The 23,626-nt window shown below is 42.2% G+C and overlaps 1 protein-coding gene across 5 annotated transcripts in view; it reads left to right on the top strand.

Annotated features, from left to right (window-relative positions):
* The first annotated feature begins 726 nt into the window (after positions 1-726).
* The window catches only part of LOC147880591 (LisH and RanBPM domains containing protein), a 35,838-nt gene continuing 12,938 nt past the window's right edge, over positions 727-23,626 (top strand). For 2 of the 5 annotated variants that reach the window (XM_087370566.1, XM_087370565.1), the window contains exons 1-5: positions 958-1,094; positions 1,543-1,659; positions 1,915-2,074; positions 3,814-3,917; positions 4,001-4,132. In XM_087370566.1, coding sequence (XP_087226692.1) covers positions 1,657-1,659; positions 1,915-2,074; positions 3,814-3,917; positions 4,001-4,132 — 399 coding nt within the window. In that variant the 5' untranslated portion in view covers positions 958-1,094; positions 1,543-1,656. Of the gene's footprint in view, positions 811-957; positions 1,095-1,542; positions 1,660-1,914; positions 2,075-3,810; positions 3,918-4,000; positions 4,133-23,626 lie in introns of those variants that run through there. The other 3 variants (XM_087370564.1, XM_087370562.1, XM_087370563.1) reach the window with 2 other exon arrangements.

Here is a 23,626-nt window from a genome sequence, read left to right as displayed (position 1 = left end):
GCTTAACAAATGATCAAATTCTCTGGAAGCTTCTCACCGCCTTTCGTCTTCCTCTAGAAGCTTTTGCCTCTCTATATAAACTCCCTCATGCCCTTCATCCTTCACTCTACGCCTCTTCTCTCTCTCTCTCGTTCTCACTCTCACGCTCTCTCTCTCTCTCTCTCTCTCTCTCTCTCTCTCTCTCACTCTCACTCTCTCTCACTCTCTCTCTCTCTCTCTCTCTCTCGCCATCTCTCTTGCTACCTCCCTTGCCTTCAGGTACTCTCTCTCAGTTCTTCTACCACCTCTCTCTATCTCCCTCGATGTCACGCACTCCATCTCTCGGCTCGCCTCTCTCTATCTCTCATGGTTCATCTATCGCCTCTTGCACAAAATGATAATAAAGTAATGCAAACTAGACCTCTGCAAACTGACCATCCGCATTTCTATAACAACGATGTAATGCAATGGAGTTTTCTCTATACATACGAATTTTCTTAGGAAAATGAGGAACACTGAGCAATGTATTAGACGTTAAAAGCTTGAGAGGTTTAGAAGATTAGAACTTTTGAAGAGACTAGAGCCATTAGAATTAGAGTATACATTAAAATAGTGTGTGTATGTGACGTTACAAAAGAATGATGAAGAAGGCACAAGGCCATTTGAAAGAGCTTTGTGCTTGGTGTGTGCGAGACTACATGTAATGTGTTGTTGTTGGCTTCTTCCCTTTTGGCCAAAAAAAAAGAACTCTTCTTAAGCTCTTCATCTTCTTCATCTTCATCATCATCTCCATCTCCATCGTCACTCTTGCCAGCCATGGTTGAACCACAGGTATGCCTTCCATAGCTTCCTCCCGTGTATTTTTGTACTTTTTGCTTCTCTTCCCTCCCATTAGAATTAGAGAATTCATGAAGATATAGTGTGTGTGTGTGTGTGATATTACAAAAGAATGAAGAAGAAGGCACAAGGACATTTGAAAGAGCTTTGTGCTTGGCGTGTGCGAGTACATGTCAAAAAAAAAAACACTCTTCTTAAGCTCTTCATTTACTTCATCTTCATCATCATCTCCATCTTCATCTCCATCGTCACTCTTGCCAGCCATGGCCGAACCACAGGTATGCCTTCCATAGCTTCCTCCTCCCATGTTCTTTTTGCTTCTCTTCCCTCTCATTTTTTGCATCTCTCCCTCACAATCATCAATGCCATCCCCTCCTCGCCCTCTTCCGGTTTGCCTTTTCATCCATTTTTCCCTCCTCCTCCTTGGATCTGCTTCTTTTCCATTTCGCCTCGCACTTTGGAGAGTTTTTTCTGTACTTTCTGTGTTGTCATATTCCCGTGTTTTTGAAGTTCTTTCCTGCCTTCTCTTATTTCCGTTCTTTTGAAGTTCTGGTCCATTTTGCCAAATGCCTCGTTGTGCATTTTGGTTTGATGTATTGTCCGCCGAGGATCCTTCATTGAAACTGGTTTAGAGTATCTGCTAAAATAACCGTGGAGCAGCTAAATTAGAAGATGAGTTACTAGCTGGAATGACTTAAGCTTCTTTGCTTTTTTTACCTTTGTCAGATGTTTTAGGATATAAAGACATCTGATCGGCAAGCCAGTCGTCTACTTGTGTATGGAGGAGAGAAGAGACCACGTAGCCAGTTAGCATTTATCGCTGTCTGGGAGATATAAATAATGGTAAGCAATATTCCGTTAATTTTTCAACGGGAAAGTGTGACTTGCTCATCCAAAGATCTTTATTCTGTCACGTCCGTTTGCAAGCTTCAACTGGAGGATTTTATTCCATATTTAATCGACCTTCTTTGAGAGAGAGAGAGAGAGAGAGAGAGAGAGAGAGAGAGAGAGAGAGAGAGTGGGGGTGTTGTGTATAAGGGGATATGTGGGATTGTACTTTTGCGAGCACGTAACTCTGTTTTGTACTGTCCGGAGCAGTCCTCTTCAAAGAAGATAATTACGAGGGAGGAGTGGGAGAAAAAGCTAAACGACGTGAAGATAAGAAAAGAAGATATGAACAAATTGGTCATGAACTTTCTTGTCACTGAAGGTTACGTTGAGGCTGCGGAAAAGTTTCAAATGGAGTCAGGGACGGAGCGTATCCTATGCTTTCAGCATTCTCCCTCGTTCTTTTTCACTCTCTATGGTTGGTCTAGTTATATTTAGCCATTCGCCTAAAACGTCTGTTTGATTGCTCTTTCTGGCTATATAGCTGCGAACGTTCTAATAAAATTGTCCTTCATGGGTTCATTCAAGTCTTCGTCTATTGGGTTGCTCTTTCTGGCTATATAGCATTTTTTGTGTGAACGTTCTGATAAAATTGTCCTTCATAGGTTCATCGGTTCGTTCAAATCTTCGATTTGGTCCTAACGTTACTTGTTCTGTGCGTCTGTCAGCTTACCTGGCAGCTATACTTTGTTTTAGAACTGCTGGAGCACAGTAGTACAGTTAGCTCTGAAGGGAATTCAAGAAGCCTTTCTCCTCTGCAGCAATGGGGAATCTTAATGCAATTGCTTTCACCTTCCCACCTGAGAAAGAACTTCTACATATTCACTGTGGAAATCATTTAGATGTAGCACTGAAGGGGCAAGAAGACGTGATGGGCTGGATGCAGGGATTGTGCTCATGAGTTTGAGCCATCTCTATCTGCTGTGGAAATGCTGCCACACCTTCAGTGCGTTCCTTTCAAATTCCCTGCCTTTTGTTGTTGTGTTTTTGAAATGTGCCAATGCACAAGACTGATCTTCATGAGAAATTGGTGAACTCCCCAAGGAGGCTTCACTCTGCCTCTTAGACCCTAGGATACCCAATCCACTCACCTTGGTGGAAGAGTACACGTACTCTCCTACTAGGTTTGATGTTATACCAACCATCTTGGCTAGAGATCCAGAAAAACTTGGATCAGTTGCTGGACTGGGCCAATCCCTCTCAAGACTCACCAATAGGACTACAAGAACTCGCTTTCCAATGAGAATTGTTTAGTGGCATCTCATGGTACATGTCTGGGGGCCTTTTAGAATTGGGTTATTGACTCAGATCCTTTATCTTTATTCGAGCCTGGCATTGGAGCAACGCTTCCTTGGACTTGATTGGCATTGCAAGCTGATTGATGACTGATGAGGATATTCTCATCTGGTTATATCTTGCATAGTTATTTATAAGGGTTTAGATTCTCACTATTTACAGACACATATGTTCAATAGTGCTTACCAGTGTGCTGAAACTCCCAGACTCTGCTGTTTGAACGCTACCTGAGAGATGGCTAGCAAATTTTCATCGACTTTGAGCAAGACTTCGAGTGATATCAATTTTCCTTGGTCTCGACATAGTGTTTTTCCAAGTTTCATTGATTGAATCTGGATTCATGCATGGAAGAGGTTGTGGCTGGCCTATTGTTTTCTTGCTTTTTCTTCCCTGTTGTGACTTCCAACCACAGTTGCGTTGTTTCTGTATCATGTTGAGCACAAATGTATCAAAATCGATTCCCGCAGTCAAATGTGCTTTCAAGATACTATGCACTGAGAGTGTATAGGTGTCTTGTGTAGAAGTCTGTCAGAATCAAAATTTGATCATATGCAGTTACACTTAAGTTGGCTGTCTGTTTTCTAATATTGAGAAGCATTGGATTCTTGTCCTTGCTATTGTCTTGCATTTGCATAGAAACATTGATTATATGACAAGGAATGCCCATGTCTTTACCATAAAATGGGTATCACTTTGGAAACCTTGACTTTCTGTTGATATGCTACTGATTTTGATATTTAGTTTACTCTCCCTTGTTCATGGTGTTCTGCAAGAGTTTGAGTTAAACTTAAGGCCCTTAGCTAAGAATAGCAGATATAGACCTTGGGACAATTACGGATCGAATGGCAGTACGCAAAGCTATTCAATGTGGTAATGTTGAGGATGCCATCGAGAAAGTGAACGATTTAAATCCAGAGGTTGGGCTCATGGTCATTTAGCTGTGTCATGCTTACTGCCTTACAAACTTGTGGTATTAAAGGTCTGATACACGGGTATGCAGATATTGGACACAAATCCGCAACTGTTTTTCCATTTGCAACAACAACGGCTGATAGAGTTGATTCGCAGTGGCAAAGTGGAAGAAGCCTTAGAATTTGCTCAAGAAGAGCTTGCACCAAGGGGTGAGGAAAACGTAAGTAGTTTACTCCCACATGTAAGTCCTTGCATACTTATGAGTTCTCAAATATTCTTTTCAATTGGCATAATGGCCGCATTTGATATTCTTAGGATATCTGCAAAATACACAAGGACCTACTTCATCGAACCTGAACTTTATGTGATGGATCTATAATTATATTACATTAAAGTATTATGAAATATGAAAGGCAATTTAAAACACGTGTGACTTGTGATCCTTGAAGCGCATAGGCATCTGTTTGTAGGCAGATGGAGGTGAGCGAAATAATTGGGATGATCAGTCTGGAAATCTGAATGAATGCGTTCAGAGTATACGGTTGAGTTACCAGTGAGCCAATGTAGCTCGTACAATGTAGCACCTAATACTCACAAGAATTGCACAAAATGCTAGACAAGATCCTTGAGATCTTTTACATATAACCCAAGTGAGATATTACATCAGGACCATGTGAAATAAACTGTTGCAGATGCCTGTTTGTTATGCATATTGTACAAAGAACTTTCTAGAAAGATTGTTCTAGAAATAATGTTCCTTGGAAAGGTGGATGTTTATAGCCATTTCACATATGGGTTTTGCCCCATAGGACTATATGCCCCTGCTTGGAGGAGGCATCTATTGCAGACTGGAGTGTTGCCTCATACGGGGGAATACTTTTAGGGTTTGCTGGTCAGAAATTTTTGTTCTCCAGTCACTCTTGGTTGTTACATGAAGCAATACTGTGGTTTGATCCTAGTGGTCTTTGTTTTTTGGTGTGGGGCATTTGTGACCAAGGGAAGCTCAGAAGTAATATTAGGGAGAGCTTACTGTATTGAGCAGAACATAAAAGGCACCAAGCCCTACAAACAGAAGATACCAAGTACATCTAAAGTTAATGGTCTTGAAAAGGCACGAATGGACAAGTGGAGTTCACTAGGGCTGCTATTGAGGTTTGAAAACTGAAAATCAATGCCTCTAGTGCATGTGTAGTTTCAATCTCATGATAGTCACTCATAAGATTGAAACCATAAACTCCATCACGCATAGTAGGGACTAGCTACTATGACATCCCCACTGACGTCATCAGCGCCCAACAGTGAGTGTAGACTATAGTATAAGCATATTGCTCTCACACATAAACATATGCTCTTACACATACAAATCCACACATACTTGAGCATCCATTTATACAAAGATCTTCAGGCACTCAAGCCGTGACAAAGGCTAGCACTAAAGGAGAAGGCCAATAAAAAAGTAGTCCACATTCTCTTCATTCAAGCTACAACTGCTTGTGAAGACTATGCGATTTTATTTTTTTGCCCTTGGTATCCTAAAGTGTCCTAGGTATCATAGGTGTTCCGAGCCATCCAAAAAGTTCCCCCCCAAAAAAATAAATAAATCAAAACAACCTTCATTGATTGAAATCATATGACCAGTAGACGATTGACAAGATACTTGCAGCTTATTAAGCTCTTCTTTAGGGCACCATTTCTTCTTTGGAATATCCATTTCTTCTTTGGGAATAGAATGCCCCTACTCAAAAGCTTGAAGAGTGACACCTGTTGGCCCCAACACTTGGCCTCCCTTGCGGTATTTATTTAATTACTGGTTAGCTCAAATACAAGGGACTCCCTTCAAGAGCTCATCCGCAGGTGCAACCCAGTACAATGCCAACCTGTGGCTGTGCCAGTGTCCGAGTGCTATTCTCTTGGTTCCTTTCAATAGCCATGCATAACACAAGTAGAACAACCCGACATCATGCCAAGCAATGCATCCACATAGATCAGAGCCATTACTGAGCCCAAGGCTTGCCATTGCACCCCTAGGAAGAGAGTATCACAACTAGTGCCCCCAATCCTCTTCTGGGCCAATGGCAAGGCACCCAACCTTGCGGAAACTCAGCAAGAATGATAGTAGCATAGAGCAGAAGAAGAAGATAAGAATCCAGCCAATAGAAAGAGCCTGTTTCATCTCATAACAGCCCAAGTAGTTGGTTGAACAATAGACAGCAGACTTTGGTAGGAGGGAGCTGCCTATGAGTGACTTCTAGCACGAGAAGAGATCAAGAAAGAGAGGGTTCAGCTAGCTGAAACAGATCTGCCATGATTGGGACCACCAGAATGGAGATTCCAGCCCACCAGCACCCCTGTTCTCAGTGCGCCTTGCACGAAGCAGAAGCAAGAAGTGAGGCGTCCAAGAATATGGCCTTAGATGTGAGAAAGGAAGACATTTGCCACAAAGAAAGTCGAGAGACGCTCTAGAAATGGCCCAGAATGGAGGTGTCCAGGTCGAGGAAGCATGCCAGCAGTAGAGAGCACCAAGGGGAGGAGAACTGTCTCGAAGAAAGCTCGAAAAACAACTTCAGCCAGCAAGAGAGAAGTTGCAAAAATCTGCCATCTTGAGAATGAGGGACTTCTGGTAGGGGTGAAGACTCAAAACAGCATGGAAAGGCGAGGAAGGGTGCCAAGGCCTTCTAGGGGTGACACCTAGGTGCCACAAGGCAAGTAGAGAGGCCAAACTAGCTCCACACATAGACACATGGCAAAATGAGGCGTGGGATTTTAATGCCCCTAGGGGGGTCAGATGGCACACCATGACCCTAATGCTTGGGAACCAATGACTCCTAGTTTGTAGGATCTCTAGGGGGTCAATTTTTAAAGGATGACCCCACTGAACCAAACCAATGACCTTAGAAATTGAAACCACTCTAATAGCACTAGGAGTTGCACTTATTGCACATGAAATCATAGGTACCTTTTGGGCATAAACTAAGGTCCCTCGCTTGGTACCCTGGGCTAAATTCAATGACAGTTAGTTTGGACACTTCACCATCACCACCACGTCCCCATGACATACCCCCCTCTTGAAACAACAAAGTATCTTGTTTGCTGTCCCAAAATTACAGCAAATAGAAAAGGGTGTCACAATAGGCATAAACAGCCCATAATCCATAGTACAACATCACATGAAGTACCAAAAATACAATGTACATACAGCAGGACTGCAGATCCATCCGTATGGTAGTGTATCAACCAACTAGAGTGTCATGATCACTCATCATAAAAGTCTCACAGCAGAAACACTGTCAGCATCAGTGCCTCGGGTGAAATCGCAGTGTCACCAAGCGACCTCTAGATATCTTGTGAGCCTGTTTGCACTGTGGGTGTGGAGGTGCTACCCCCCCCCATGAACCTCCGGTAATGCTCCAGACTTGTGCTTTGCTGAACCAAAATGAGCCACTTCCGCAGTAGGCTCGAGACAAAATGCCTCAAGGTAGAGCTGTAAAACCTGTGGTGAATCTGCCAATTCACTCGATAGCCTCTGGCAACTCTACCATTAACCTTCCAATTCTTATGTGCCACAATCTGCTCAGGAATCAAGACCTCATCTTGCTCATCAACTTCAGGTTGCTCTTCAATTGGCATATCTTGTGGCACTTCTCCATGAAAAGGCTTCAACAAGCTAACATGGAAAGCATTGTGGATGGTCCACTGCTTAGGTAACTTCAACTTGTAAGCTACCTCATTGATCTTCTAAAAAATTTGAAAGGGGCCGTAGTACCTCATATTCAGCTTGGTGTACAGCTTTACCTTCCCTTTCTTGCTCTTGAGGCATGCCTTAAGAAAATGCAGCAACACCCAATCACCTTCTGTGAAGACCAGGTTCCTACAATGCCTATCTGCAGCTCTTTTCTGCTTGTCCTAGCTGCGTCGGAGGGCATACTTAACCTTTTATAGGTTGCCCGCAAGTCCTCCACATACTCATTTGCCACAAATATCTTCCCTTTTATATGCAAAATAAGAGGAACCTTTCTTGCTCCTTCCACTATCTCAAACGCTGCCTTACCCGTGGAAGAGTGCACTGTATTGTTGTATGCATACTCAATCAATCCGTGATCGCAGAAACGGACAACAAGTCCCTCTTGATATCTGGCACATTTTGTTGCAATACAAGCAAGGAGACTTTGAGTTACCCCCCTTGCTTATATTAAGCATACACTTCAGTGTCTTCAGGGCATCTGCGATATGCCATTCAATTTGAAAAATCACCCTTCCCTGGAACATGAAGATGACGTCCTTGGACTTGACTCTTTATAATTGATGGTATATCTATTTGATGAAATACCCAGTAGAGTATTGCATGGTCCTAAGTCTTTATCTATCAGTTAAAACCATAGGTTTGCAAGATATGTTATATAAAATTTATAACATTTTGAGCAAAGACTAATTTGGAAGGCGATAGTTTACATACCTCAAATGAGCCCAACCACCATATGCCGTTTTTCGATTAGACATTAAAGTACTTTGAGCTAGACTTTATGATCGATTCATCAAGTGCTTGAAAGTGTCTCAGAGTCGCTATAGGAAAGTTTCTCAGAGTCACTATAAAAAACATAATGCCACCTTGAATAGCAAGGAGATTTGCGTAGCGCTTCAAACCATGGTTGTTAAGACACTCGTGTCTTATGATAAGACACTTAAGACGCTTAAGACACGTGTCTTATCTTAAGACACCTTAAGACACTCTTTTTTTTTTTTTGGTGGGTGGGGAGTAACAACACACATTGAGTTTGACTTAGCCATGCTATGATTGATGGTGACTTTGGATCTAGCCGTGGCAGTGACCTCATAGATTCAGATTAGGATGAATCTTCAGAGATTTGAGTCTTGAGAGTCAAAAGCTTCCTTTCAATTATATGTATCGAGATGCAATCTTCATTCATGTCACATGTGACAAGATTCAATTGTCAGTTTAAACCTTTAAGTACTCAAAACTTGCGAGCTCTTCAGTCGTGAGTCTTAACTTTAACTTTTAAGACTTGAGTGACAAGTCTTGACTCTTAACTGCATTGTACAAGTGCATTGTTTCTTCTTGCATTATTTAAGTGTAGCTTATTGTACTTCTAGAATCTAGCAGCTAGCTATGCTAGCAAGTTGTACATTTGTATTTTTATACATATATTAATTAAATATTTATTATTATAACCACAATGGCGTGTCTTACGTGTCTTATCTTTAAGACACTTTAGACACTCGTGTCTGAAGCGTGTCTAATGTGTCATGTCTTAATGTATCTTACAACCATGCTTCAAACTTGATGTACATGCTCTTGTACTTTTATTCTTTCAAAGGATCAAACATGTATGAAAAGAAAATGTTTTTATCATTGGGAAAAACTATCTTTAAAAGTCGGTATGGGAAAAAACACTCTGTAAAACGTGGCTATAGGAAGTGTCTTAGAGTCACTATATAAAAACATAATGCCACCTTGAATAGCAAGGAGATGTGCGGAGCGGTGATTTTTCATACTAGTGTGAATGAATTCCAAATGAAGAATGCTGAGCTGAATAACACTTGATGCCCAAGATTCTCTGGGTAACACATCATGTCTAGGAACCTCGAACAATGAACTTGTAATACATCTTGTCGATAGTCCTTGTTACTTATAAGCAATGAACTTGTAAACACATCTAGTTCATAGCTTTGTCTCACAAGTCCTCACCTGATAGTTTGGATCCTCGAAACATAATGCCACCTTGAACAACAAGGAGATCTGTGGAGCTGTGATTTTCCATACTAGTGTGCATGGAATTCCAAATGAAGAATGTTGAACTGTGTTACACATCACGCCCAAGATTCTCTGGTGAACACATCATGTCCAAGAATCTCGAACAATGAACTTGGAACACATCTTGTCCATAGCCTTTGTTACTTATAAGCAATGAACTTGTAGACACATCTAGTTCATAGCTTTGCCTCACAAGCCCTCTCTGGTCGTGGCACGTGGGGGACCCATTCGCAGTGCTAGAAAGCATGAACAATTTGAGTATCCTAAGCAAGGGCGGCCCTCAAATAATCAAACTTGTCATCAGTCTTGTCCATCTTTTGATTTGTCCTTGCCCTTCGATCGGCAATCTTTGGCCAAGTGACCTCTCTTCCCACAAACATAGCACCGGCTCCATCCTTTCTTTGCACTGTCGAAAAGTCCAACTGAGATGTAGTGCATGGCAACGCAAAGCTCAAGAAACCATATCATACTTTGGTGGAAGCTTGGTGAGGATAAGGGCAGCCAACTTGTGCATGATTGGATCTAGGCGAGCTTAAACAAGATATGTCCTATGTACTTAGACTAGCTCATCATTATGTCCCCCTCAAGGTGTGCAAATTGGATGCCAAGCTAGTAATGCAATTGGCCCATATCTGACATAGCAAATGATTTCAAAGGTGCAATTTGCTGAGTTTTTGGCCCAACAATAAGAATTAAAATCAGCAAATCTGCTCCACTCTTCCAGACATAAAGAGTGCCCTTTGTGGGGCTTTTCTGATAGCAAATGTGAATGCATTTTGGCATGCCATGCCCGGGGTGCTTGCTTCAGTCCATAAAGGGCCTTTTTTAGTTGGCATACCTTATTTTCCAACCCCTCAACCTCAAAACCAGGATGTTGACTGACAGAGACTTCCTAAATCAATCACCGTGGAGGAAAGCAATCTCAATGGCAAGTTGATAAACCTCCCAATGCCAGTGGCAATGACACATCGAATGGTAGTAATGTTAAGGTGGGAGCAAAGGTTTCCTTAAAGTCAATTCCATGTTGAAGGTGGGCTTTGCAGTGATCTACATTGCGATCAACTTTCTGCCTCAACTTGTTAACCCACTTAGTGCTGATGGCATGCTTGGCAAGGGCAAGCCACACAACTCCTATGTACCATTTTGGTGAATGCAATGAAGTTCAGCTTTCATGGCATCCATCCATTCCCTGCTGTCAAAGCATTGTTATGGCATAGAGGCTCCTCATTGTAGCTTGTGGCAATCAAAGAAGCATCCAAAAAATTGCCATCCTCTGTGCACTTTGGTGCAGGCATTTTGCTGTCTAATGACAGCCCTTTCCTTTGTAACGGCACGTTCAATAGCATGGTCGTCAAGCTGTGGCAAAGTAGGCTGAACATGGGCATCATGTCCTAGGAGGCCATGGATTGCTAGAGGCAAGAGATGATCTGTATTTGTATATGATTGAAAGAAGGTAGCAAGGAATCAAACACATCAAAGGCATTTACAGAACGCTGTTTTTGATAGTCCAGCCAAGTCAAAACTGCATGTTCAGCAAAAACATCCCTGTTAACAATGTGCTAGGCTGATACAATTGATAGCCTTTGCTTTGTGAGCTGTAGCCAATGAAAATACATTTGACTGCCTTATCCTCCAGCTTATTCCTCAACTGAGAGGGCATGCCAAAACACCCAAATACACGCATGTGTGGTGAAATCACAGGCTTCTTGACTGTTCCGGAGTATGGTCTTCGACTGCCTGTGTGGGTGCTCTATTGAGCCCGTAGTTGGTACACATGATTGCATCCAACCAAGGCTTGTTGGGAAGAGACTTTCCCTTAAGCATGCATTTGGCCATTTCCATCAAAGTTTGATTCTTCTGCTCTGCAACTCCATTCGCTGCGGAGTGTATGGCATTGTGCACATGCTTGAAACAAGCAAAGACATCAGACTTGGATCTCAAGCTATAAACCCAAGTGTGCATGGTAAAGTCACCCACAAAGGTGACAATGTATGCGTTACTTCCAAGTAATGCTGTTCACATCGGTCTGCATACATCGCCATGTACTAAGTGCAACTTCTTGGATGCACTAACAGTCCCATTCTTGGAAAAGGAGAACCTGTAAGGTCAACTACCATGTCCTTAGAATGCATTTTCACCAGACTACTATAGTTGAGATGTCCCAATCTCTCATGCTGTAGGTGTGTGTCTGAACTTACAGATTCAGTTGCTGTATTTGCTTCTGTAACAGCCCAAGTGTGCCTGGTAAAGTCATCCATAAAGGTGACAAAGTATGCATTACCCCTAAGTAATGCTGTCCACATCGGTCTGCATACATCACTATGTACTAAGTGCAACTTCTTGAATGCACCAACAGTCCCATCCTTGAGGAAAGGAGAACCTGTTCCTTTTTCCCAACAAACATCTCTTACAAACATGTTATGTAATAAGTGCATGCATTGGTGGAAGGTCCACTACCATATCCTTGAAGGTACATAGCATGCAGGAATGGAATGGAAAGGAAATGTAAAGAAGATACAAGTGCGAAGCAATGATGACCAAAGTACTCACATGATAGAAATAGCTTGATGTTGACTGATATTTTAAGACTCAAGACAAGTACAACACTACATAGTGTGACACTAGACTCTAGAAAAACAAATGTACATGGGATATATCCCAATATGACATGTGGCAAGTCTAGGACTCACTAGACTAGAAAGCCACACCTAGACCACCTAGAACACTCACTTTGACTTCATGTTCTTGTTGGGAAACTGAAAGGAAAGAAGAGAGTGAACACAAACTCAGAATACTTGCATATATAATGAAGAAGAGTGAGGTCCTTATGTAGGCACGTCTTACATGCTCACTGACATCATTGATGACTTCAGAGCTCCACAATCATCTCCTCAATCTGCTCCTTTCTAGATTCTCTCAATCATCCTATGTGGCTTACCACCACCTAGCTATGCTTTGGGCACCTAACTGTGCCTCTAGCACTCACACATAGAAACCAAGGTGTGCCTGAGGCATACACCTTGATATATCCCAACAAACCCCCCCTCAAGGAAATGCCTCAGGCTATGTCAAGGATACAACTAGCACAAGGTGTCTCATGCCATCTCATGGTGGTCATGGATCTATCAATGGCTAGGATCTCAAGCTAGCAAGGGTTCCCATGGGTATAAGGTAAACAAAAGGGATACAAAAAGACCTTCCAATGGTTATCTTCCGTGCATGTACATGCACACAATGTCTGCAGGAGGTACCATGGAGCAAAAAACATACACATGGCCTACATCATAAGGTGACCAGAGGTGTTTACAAAACACACAAAACACAATAGTTTATTTCATTCATTTTGGAGGACTATCCAGGCTGAGTACCTTGACTCAACATAAAAAGAGAGATCTGGAGCATACATAGAGATGATTTAAAAAGCATAATCTTCAAAGGATGCCTCATCTTGTGGAGGCACATCAACTGAAAGTAGATTGGCATTTTCTATCTTTGGAGTTGCTTTCTTTTTGGCTCTGCAAAACTTCTCATGATGATTGTTTTTGCCACAGTGTTTGCATGGATTGATTTTGAAGCAGTCCTTTGAGAGGTGATTTGTCTTCCCACAATAATTGCAAGGTGTAAACTTGCCCTTCTGGATTTTTATGGCATAAGCTGTGTCATTGCCTTTCCTGAGCTCCATGTGCCTTTCTTCTTCTTGGAGAGTAGAGATAATACCTTCAAGATCAGGATTAGGAAGATTTTTCAAAGTGGTAACAATATGATCATAATCTTCAGGCATACTCTTAAGCAACACTGCCATAGCATCATCTGTAGTGATAGGAGAGTTGATAGAAGCAAGTTGAGTCATAAGACTCCGCATGTAATTGACATGGGCAGTCAAAGGAGCGCCACTTACCATCTTCAATTCAAAGAAAGAAATTTTAAGTGATAATTTTGAGATGTGAGAGCTACCACCAAAAATCATGTCAAGCTTTTGCCAAGCTTCTGAAGGAGACTCTAAGTCAGAGATGTGATGAATATAATCATCTCCTAAAGCAAGAGCAATGATACCATATGCTTTCTCCTCTCTAGCGTGATCCCTTGCCGGGCGTGTCGGAGCTGAGGATTCTCCAGCATTGGAGGCTGTAGAAGAAGAAGTTGAAGTCGGTTTGACAAGTCCCCAGAGGTTTTCCCTCATCAATGCAAATTTTACCTTAATCTGCCATGTGTGGAAGCCCTTACCATTGAACTTATCTATATTCAATATGGTAGCCATGAGAGGGTCTAACCCAGGTATTGGGCAGTGTCTTCTCTCTTACAAGGCTATAATAACAACTGAAAGGCTTCAAAATATAAGCATTCAATGTAGCAAAGACTTGTGACCAAATTTCAATCAATGATGCTTTTTCTTACATGCTTCACAGAGGTGGCTAAATGAAAGCTTTCCAATCAAAACCAGCTATAGCAACTCAAAGCAAAGCTGAATCCACAGTTGTACTGATGCTATTCAAAACTTCAAAAACTCAGAAATGCTAAAGTAGCATCTTATGTAGCATCACTTTCAAAACTTTGTTAAAACTGTCAAAAACAAAGGACTGAACTTGGAGGGCTTGTTTCTCATTCTCCAAAGCAAAGAAAAAGGGGGTTTGTGAGACAAAAGAAAGCTCATGTACCACAGAAGGTCCACTGAGGAGAAGGGGCGCAAATCCGCGTCAGAGCGCCATAGCTTGCCTCTTCATTTTTGACTGGTTTTTCTCTGTTTTCAGCTTGAATATGCAGCCATTGCTGCTCAGATTTCAGCACAGGATAGCTCAAGGTATGGAGAAGCTCCCTCTAAAAGGAATTAGAGAAGCATGGAGCAGTCTCAGAGAAATCGTGGAAGACAGGGTCGACGATCTTCGTGAAATGACGACTTGCAGCGACGTAGATTTGTTAATTCCTGGCAGCCAAGGGTTCGCGCCTTCGAGGTGTATCTCGAGCAGGAAGGGCTTGGAGAATGGCAGAGAAACGGAGGAGAACAGGCTTAAGCAAGATTTGGGAAGAAGGGGAAGAGATGATGAAGAAGAAGATGGAGAAGAAGAAGATGATGTGGCAGAAATGGGATCAAGGGGGATCAAAGGGCTGTGATACAATGTTGGGAAACTGAAAGGAAAGAAGAGAGTGAACACAAACTCAGAATACTTGCATATAGAATGAAGAAGAGTGAGGTCCTTATGTAGGCACGTCTTACATGCTCACTGACATCACTGATGACTTCAGAGCTCCACAATCATCTCCTCAATCTGCTCCTAGATTCTCTCAATCATCCTATGTGGCTTACCACCACCTAACTGTGCTTATGGGCACCTAACTGTGCCTCTAGCACTCACACAGAGAAACCAAGGTGTGCTTGAGGCATACACCTTGATATATCCCAACAGTTCTAACACCCCCCGATGAAGGCGAGGTGAGGGACTACTAGAATGGAACCAAGAACAGAACATGACAATGACGGACTACTAATCTCCAACAGAACTAGACATGGTTCCCACACAATCTTAGTGGGCATGGCTCTGAGGCTAGTGAGCATGGTACAATGGACTCAGAGGCTCATCAAGCATGGCTCAGAGGATGGTTTCCACACAATCTCAGAGGCAAGTGGGCATGGCTCAGAGGCTAGTGAGGATGGTACAATGGACTCAGAGGCTCATCAAGCATGGCTCAGAGGCCCATCATGCATGGATGCATGAACAACTCAAAGGTCTAGACAACTAGAGCAAAATGACATCCTATCCTAGACAACTAGAGCAAAATGAGATCCTATTAAAGCCAATACATGGCTCCCACAGTATATTCCTCCCTGGCTTCATAACAGGACATGGTAGGAAGCCACACACAAAAAAAACAAGACGCCAATACATCATTTTAGGAGGACTATCCAAGGCAGAGGACCTTTATAGACTCAATAATACCAAAACTCAATACATCAATTTTTGGGGGACTACCCAGGGCAAAGAACCCAAGTACGTCAAGATGTAGAATAAATATAGATCTCTTTGAGTAAGAGATGTCCTCCAAGCAGCTGTTGGCACAAGATGAGTGCCCATTCCTATGTGTCGATGAAGGCACTAAGTAGGAATGCCCCAATAAAGATGTCGGTGAAGTCCATGGGGCAGCTACATGGAACACTCACATGGTGACTCTCAAAATGTCGGTCATAGAATCACCAGATGTCGGAAAGAAGCCTAAATTTGGGTTAATTTTGCTTAAGGTTGCAAAACCCCCAAATACAAAATACAAATAAATGATGATTTTACATGGATTTTGGAATCCCCAAAAAGATTTACATAGCAGAGGCTTCAATTATGCCAAGGGAAGACAAGAAACAGAAAAGGCCCAAAATTTTAGGGAGCTAACTCATCAAATTTTTGTCCTGAAGTAATTGATCACAAAATATCCAGGAGATAGTGTGCAGCAAATAGGGATGACAACCTCGAAAATAAGTCTTCTCCAAGCAAATTGTGATGCAGATTGTAGGCACAAGATAGCGAGGATGAATCAAGTTGTCGCAGAAATCGTGGAGGTCATATTGTCGAGGACTGGATGTCAGCCAGCAGGTCAAGCTTAAAAAAAAACTGAGACAAACCTCCACCAAGGATAGCGGCGGCTCCTCTAGAAGTGGCAGCTGCTTGTGGTGCTGAACAGCTAGACCAAGCTTAGGAGATTTCTGCGTGGAAGTAGATACTCAAAGATAGGCGAAATATTGCTGGAAACCTTCCCACATTCTGGCTGGACATAGGCGATGCCAATCAGGGCCAATCGTGGCTGAATATCACATAGAGTACAGCTGGAAATTGTATGCCTCAATTAGAGACTCCTCACTGGGGAAAGAGTGTAACAGAGGGTTACTTTTTACTTAGGCTAAAAGTTAGTAGAAAGGCCTTTATTGGCTTGTAAGTGTTTTCTTCTTTTTTTAGGGGATACCATAAGTTTCCACGTGGCATCCTAGGAGGTAATCCCATAAGTAATACTGCTTTGCTACCTGGGCCATACTTATATAAGGGCTCTAGTTGTACTTGGTTTGACATTCACGACTTGTACTTCATTACTGAAATAGAAATTACAGCAAGAGTTCAATACTCAGCTGAATTCTAAAAAGGATTGACTTCCTCCTGTCCTTGTGCAGCCCCTCACAAGTCTCTGTTGTAGGTCCAGCCCATGACCTTCCACTCCTACCTTTTTCCTAAAACATAAGGTACTTCACTACTCTTACTTTCCTGCATATTCTACCAATTTTAGGGAAGTTTACTGTCAGTTAGGAGCAGTCCTGTTGCATTGGTATCAGAGCACTTTTCGTGGGAATTTGTGGGAAATTCTTTGTCCAATCACTTTGAAATTTGGAGCATCTACTCTTCAGCCTAGGGCCTACCTCTTTGCAAAAATTTAGCGCCAGAAGTACTTTCTGTTGTGAGCTGCCACATGGCAGGCTTCGAGAAACCCTGATTTTCAAAGTGCTCAGAATTTGGGGCTTCTTGCATCAGTGGAAAGCCCTTGCTTCCCTGATCATTTCTATGTGTGGGAATCCTAAAATGGTGGAGGATTGAGTCAACATTGAAGTGATTTTCTCTCTGGCGCAAGAAACTGAAGAAAGTGACGATCTGCTGTTTTCCTGCACCAAACTAAGTCATTCTTGGCTTGCTCTGTTCACATCAATCTCTTGAGGCTGCTCCCTAAGTCTGGTGGTGATCCGAGATGGTTTGGGGAAGTTATGAGCAATTCTTGACTGGTTGGCATGGAGGAACTGCTGCGAATTTCTGATGTACAGCTCCATTTCGGGTCAGCTGTAGTGCATATGGTCGCCTAGCTCCATGGATGCAACTGATTAAGTGTGATATTGATTTGGAATTTTGTTAATGAGCAATTCGAAATTCAGTTGCAACAGTTAGCGCAGGGTTGATATTTGCCAAAAGATCTAGCAATTTCTTGCAATCCAGGTGTAATGTTTTAAATTTCTACTCCTGATTGGCTCTTTGGTTCAGTCTTGGCATAAGGATCGCCTAATCAAGTGGGAAATTTCAAGTCCATTTACTCTAGATTTAAGTCATTAAAGATGCCTGTCAAGAAGTCTATTGGTCAAGCTAGTAAGCAGCCAATGGGTATCTTTGATTCCATCCCAGAAAAGGAACTAGTTGATGATCTGGCTGTAGTTTCCGAGCCCAATGATCCTCATGTTGGCAATTTTAAAGGGGATTTAGCAGCAACTCCTCAAGTACAAGCATCCCTTAACCAAGAGCAGATCATAAAGAGTTGTATGGACCCAATGCTACAGATATTCAAGGAGTTAACTAATGAGATTAAGACCAATAATAAGAGGATTGACCAAAGGATGCAGAACATGTCTGCCACTTTTAATAAAAGGTTGGACCAGTTCAAGAGAAGCCAAATTTATGATGGGAAGAGACCTGTGGATCCCTAAATTAATGGAGACTCAGGTTCAGATCATGATGATCATCCTATACATGTAACTGAACCGGTTGGTTTTATGGCGTTTGCCCGAAAGACCTATCACTCTAGTGGAGTTACAGCTCATATGGATAAGGATTCAGCACATGGTAAGACTCCTAATAATAACAGTTCAGCAGCTGAAGAGTTGTGTCAAAAATTCCATGAATATAAGTTGCTACCAGCAGACCTTAGTGCAGCAATGACATTCCAGCAATATATATAAACAGTTAAATCTATTGAACCAAAAGGACCTGTTCATCAAGACAAAGATATGAAAGACAAGATTATACTTCTTGAGTTCAAAGGTGATTCTACCTCTGCTGAAGAATTGGAGGAATGGCTCAGCAAGATGGATGACTACTTCCTTCTATATCCAAATGGTGATCAAGGTAAAATCAGATTTGCTGTTCTTCATCTGGAAGATTATGCCCACTCTTGGTGGAGGCATCTACAGTAAGAAGGGTTAACTTTTAATGCTTGGGATGAATTCAAGGCTGAAATGCTTAAAACTTTTATATCTCCTTTTACTAGGGATCAATATGTTTTTAAGTGGTATGATCTTACTCAGCAAGGTTGAGTGAAAATTTATATCAAACAGTTTTGGAAATTGCCTCTGTTTGTTCATGGTATTGATGAAAGAGTTAGAATGCTCAAGTTCATCCATGGTCTGCACCTTAGTATTGCTTCAGATGTTGCAGCTCAAAAGCCCAATTCTCTTAAAGAGGCCATGCAGTCGGCATAGCTTTATGAACTCAAATACAATGGGAAGGAGAAGACTTTGGGTATTAGTCACTTTGGAACTAAACTAATGGTCAAAGGGGTTTCCAATGATGAAAGCAAACTTCTTGCAGCTGCTACAACTTCTTCTATTTCTAGATTCCCCACAGTGTATGTCAGTGGCATGGGACAACTTAAGGCTTACAAGGATGATCTGAGTGATAAAAGAAACAAGTTCTTTAAATCCACTCCAAAGGATGATTTGAGTGATAAAAGAAACAAGTTGGTCAAACAGATATCTCAAGCAATTATTGATGACAGGAAGAAGAAGAATTTGTGCTACCTTTGTGGTGAGAAGTGGACCCCCTGAACATAGGAATGTGTGCAAAGCAAAAACATGCGCAAAGTTGAGCTTGATTCTAGAGATTGATGAGGATTTATCTCCTAATACTTTTGCAGCAGAATCTGAATTTCATGAATATCAAGACTGTGTGAATGAAGGCCTTGATGATGATGAGGATCATAGTTCCAAAGGGGGGACCACCTTTCCCTTTGATCCAGGTGGGTTATCCATGTTTGATACCATACTTATGGATGATAGTTTGCCAAGGTGCTCAAATAGATCTAGACAATGGAACATTGAAGTTGTTGAAGGATACGAGGATGAGATCAGAAATTTTGATGGAAATGATGCTGTGAATGATGATGAAGTGTATTGGGATACACAATCAGTTGTGTAGAGCATATCTCCTGATGTTTTTATGGGCTACAAGGGCTCTCAAATCTTTAGGTTAGAAGGAACAATTAATAATAGACCAGTCCACATTTTGGTTGACAGTGGGAGCACTCATAACTTCATTAATGCAAAGACACTTCAAACAGTGAAGTTATGCCCATCCACTTTGGATCATGGGATCAAAGTTGAGGTGGCTATTGGTCAGCATTCCCACAGTAAGCAATATTGTCAGGGTGCTCAAGTGCAACTTTCTCAAGACTATACTTTTCAGGGAGATCTATTTGTCTTGGAAATGGGACCTATTGACATTGTCCTTGGTTGTGAATGATTGAGAACCTTGGGAGAATTCTCTATGGACCTTGACAGGCTATATATGAAGTTTATGCATGAAGGTAAGCACATCACTTTGATGGGTAACCAATCTCCTAAATTGTCCTTAATTTCTGCAAGAAGAATGGCCAGAGACCTCAAAAGTGTTTGTGGAGTCTATGCTATTCAGTTGACCAAGTCTCAAGAGGGTAATGGGTTGTTAGTGGAGGATAAAGACATGCAGTCCCTATTACAGCAATACTCTGATGTATTTGCTGATCTTCCCAACCATCTCCCTCCCATGAGATATGTGGATCATGCAATTGTTTTGGAGCCAGAATCTAAGCCAATTAACAAAGCTCCATATAGACTTTCTAGAGCTGAAAGGGAAGAGGTGGCAAGGCAAATAAAGGAACTCCTTGATAAGGAATTTATTACACACAGTCAGTCACCCTTTGCCTCTCCTGTGTTGTTGGTTAAGAAAAAGGATGGCTCATTTAGAATGTGTATTGATTGATCTACTGGATGAGCTTAGAGGGGCAAGGTGAGGCTATCATCAAATAAGGATGAAGGAGGGAGATGAACATAATGTGAGAGTTTGGGGAGAGAGAGAGCAAGAGAGAGTGAGCTTGAGAACTGAAAGCTTGATAGCTTGGTTGCAATAGAAGAGTGTGAGAGTACAATTGATACCGAGTGGGAGAGTACAACTGAAAGAGTTAGAGATAAGGTTTTGTCCTAGTGACAAAACCTTAGTAGTCACTAACCATAGTTAGTGAACTAACTACGGTTAGGGGGGAAAACTTCTTAAAGAGGAAAAAGTACCCCTAACTAGCTTATTAAATTACATTGGTCACTGCTGAATTATATCTATAATTCCAACACCCCCCTGCAGTGCCAATGTCATGTACAAGGCTGATCAATCACCAAACGGATATAAGTTCAGGGCACTGCGAAATGCCTCAAACTTTTCACGTGGTAGTGCTTTGGTGAAAATATCTGCAACGTTGTCATGTGTGGACACAAAGATCATACTGATCTCTCCTGCATGCAACTTCTCTCTGACGTAGTGATAGTGAACCTCAATGTGCTTCGTGCGAGCATGAAACACTGGATTCTTTGCCACTGCAATGGCACTCTGACTATCAGTGAGAATTGGAGAAGGACCCTCCAAAGAGAGATGAAGATCAGCAAATAGACGTCGCAGCCAGACACATTCAACTGTTGCTGTGAAAGCTGCCCTGTACTCAGCTTCACATGATGAGGTAGCCACTGTAGATTGTTTCTTGCTCAGCCAGGAAATGCAAGATTTACCCAAAAAGAAACAATTGCCACTAGTGGACTGCCTAGTGTCATAATCACCAGCCCAATCTGAATCACTGTAGGCATGCATCTGCAAGTCACCCCCCTTGGGAAATAACAAGCCAAAAGACTTCGTGCCCTGCAAATAACGGAAGAAGGGCTTAACTGCCTGCCAATGCATAGTTTTTGGGCTGTGCATGTATCTGCTCACCTGAGATACTGCAAACTGAATATCAGGTCTAGTGTTGCAGAGATATATGAGGCATCCAACCGCCTGACTGTAAAGTGTGGCATCAACTAATTCTCCTGCATCATGCATTGTGAGTTTCTGCACATACTTGGACTGAGACATAACAGTGCCACGTCTCTCTTGAGAGAACTGGATCCCCAAATAGAAGTGAAGCAGCCCCAAATCCGACATGTCAAAGTTGGTCTGCAAATCAGCTTTAAAATCTGCAATTTTATCTTCATTGGACCCTGTGAGCAGTAAGTCATTGACATAAAGAAGGATGACTAAAATTTCCCCCCCATCCATCTTGATGTAGAGGGTGCTCTCAGTAGGACTATTGTGCAGCCCCTTGCTGGTCAAAAAGGCATGAATCTTGGCATACCATGCACGAGGGGCCTGTTTCAGCCCATACAAAGCTTTGTTTAGCTTGCATACCTGAAGTTAATTTGTTGTAATTTCAAATCCTGGAGGTTGTTTGACATACACCTCTTCCAGCAAGTCTCTATTTAAGAAGGCTGTTTTTATGTCCAACTGATGAACATTCCACTCAAAATGTGCAGCCATTGCAATAACAGATCGGATGGTGGTCATCTGGGATGTAGGAGCAAATGTCTCCTCATAATCTATGCCCTTTTTCTGAGCATAGCCTCTAGCAACCAGTCTTGCTTTGTATCTGTCAATGGAGCCGCTTTCGTTTCACCTTGAAAACCCATCATGTGCCAATGGCATGTTTACCTGGTGGCAAGTCTACGACATCCCAAGTCCGATTTTTTTTAATGGACTGCAACTCATCGTGCATGGCATTCATCCAATGCACATTGTCCTTTGCTTCTTCGAATGTTGCAGGCTCCTCTTCATCAAGAAGAGTACCTGCATATGCTGATTCCACTGAATTAGCACCTTCCATGTGCCTTGTTGCACTGCGAGTCCTGCCAGGTAATGGAGCATCAATCTTACTCTCCCTGAGAGTCTGTAACAGCCAGTTTGGGACTGTTTTGGCTGCATGTATGTCTGCAATTTCTTGCTGCACCACCTGTTCCACTGCCTGCGGAGGTGGCAAGACATCCTGTGGCTGAACTGAAGCATCGGGAGGTGGCTGTAAATTCTGATTTGCATCAGAAATATCAGCAGGGAAACCCAAGGCAATGGGTAGCAATCCCTCAAAAACATCCTCTGAAGAAGAAGGCATATGAAATTCAGCCTGAGTGTGAGCTGAATTTTCTGCAAATATCACATCTCTATTGACAATAATCTTGCGTGTAGCAGGATTGTAGAGACGGTACCCCTTGCTTTCTGCACTGTACCCAACAAATATGCACTTAATTGCCTTATCTGACAACTTGTGCCTAAATTCAACTGGCACATGAGCATATGCAAGGCATCCAAAGACTCGGAAATGATCCACTGAAGGCTTTCTCCCATTCCAGACCTCATAGGGAGTTTTTTCTTTCAAAGCCTTAGTGGGAGCCCGATTTAAAATGTAGTTGGCACACATCAGACCTTCAAGCCAGAATTTGTGAGGCAAGTGTTTGCTTTTCAGCATACATCTGTCCATTTCCATAAGAGTTCTATTTTTCCTCTCAGCTTTGCCATTTTGCTGAGGGGTCAGCCTCACTGTGAGCTGATGCACAATACCCTTGCCTTTCAGAAAAGCATCAAAATCTGCAGACAAGTATTCCCCACCTCTATCTGTGCGCAATGTCTATATCTTGAGTCCGGTTTCATTTTCGACCGTGGCTGAAAAGTGTTTAAACACCATGAACACTTCTGATTTGCGCTTCAGCCCAAAGACCCAAGTGAAATTGGAGTAATCATCAATAAAGATAACAAAGTAGAGATGACCACCCAATGATGGAGTCCTCATGGGACCACAGACATCACTGTGTATAAGCTGTAATTTGCGGACAGCTTTAACTGAACCATCCTTTTTGAAGGGGAATCTATGCATCTTGCCTAAAATACACCCTTCACAGGCATGTGGAGGAGGTATCTCAAGAGGTGGCAATGCATCAACCATAGAGTGCTTCTAAAGTGTCATCAAGCTGTTGTAATGCATGTGGCCATATCGGGCATGCCATAATTCTGCATTCTGCATGGCAGTAGTAGGGGTAGAAACTGCAAGAGCATGGGCTGCTCTTTTCTCAAAATCATAATCTTAAGGCATAATCATTTTCCCTGTCTCGGACAA

Source organism: Dipteris shenzhenensis, chromosome 32 (genome assembly GCF_047967505.1).
Source record: "Dipteris shenzhenensis isolate YYH24624 ecotype China chromosome 32, Dip_SZ_1.0, whole genome shotgun sequence".
Lineage (NCBI taxonomy): Eukaryota > Viridiplantae > Streptophyta > Polypodiopsida > Gleicheniales > Dipteridaceae > Dipteris > Dipteris shenzhenensis.
This window is presented reverse-complemented; position numbering and strand designations above follow the sequence as displayed.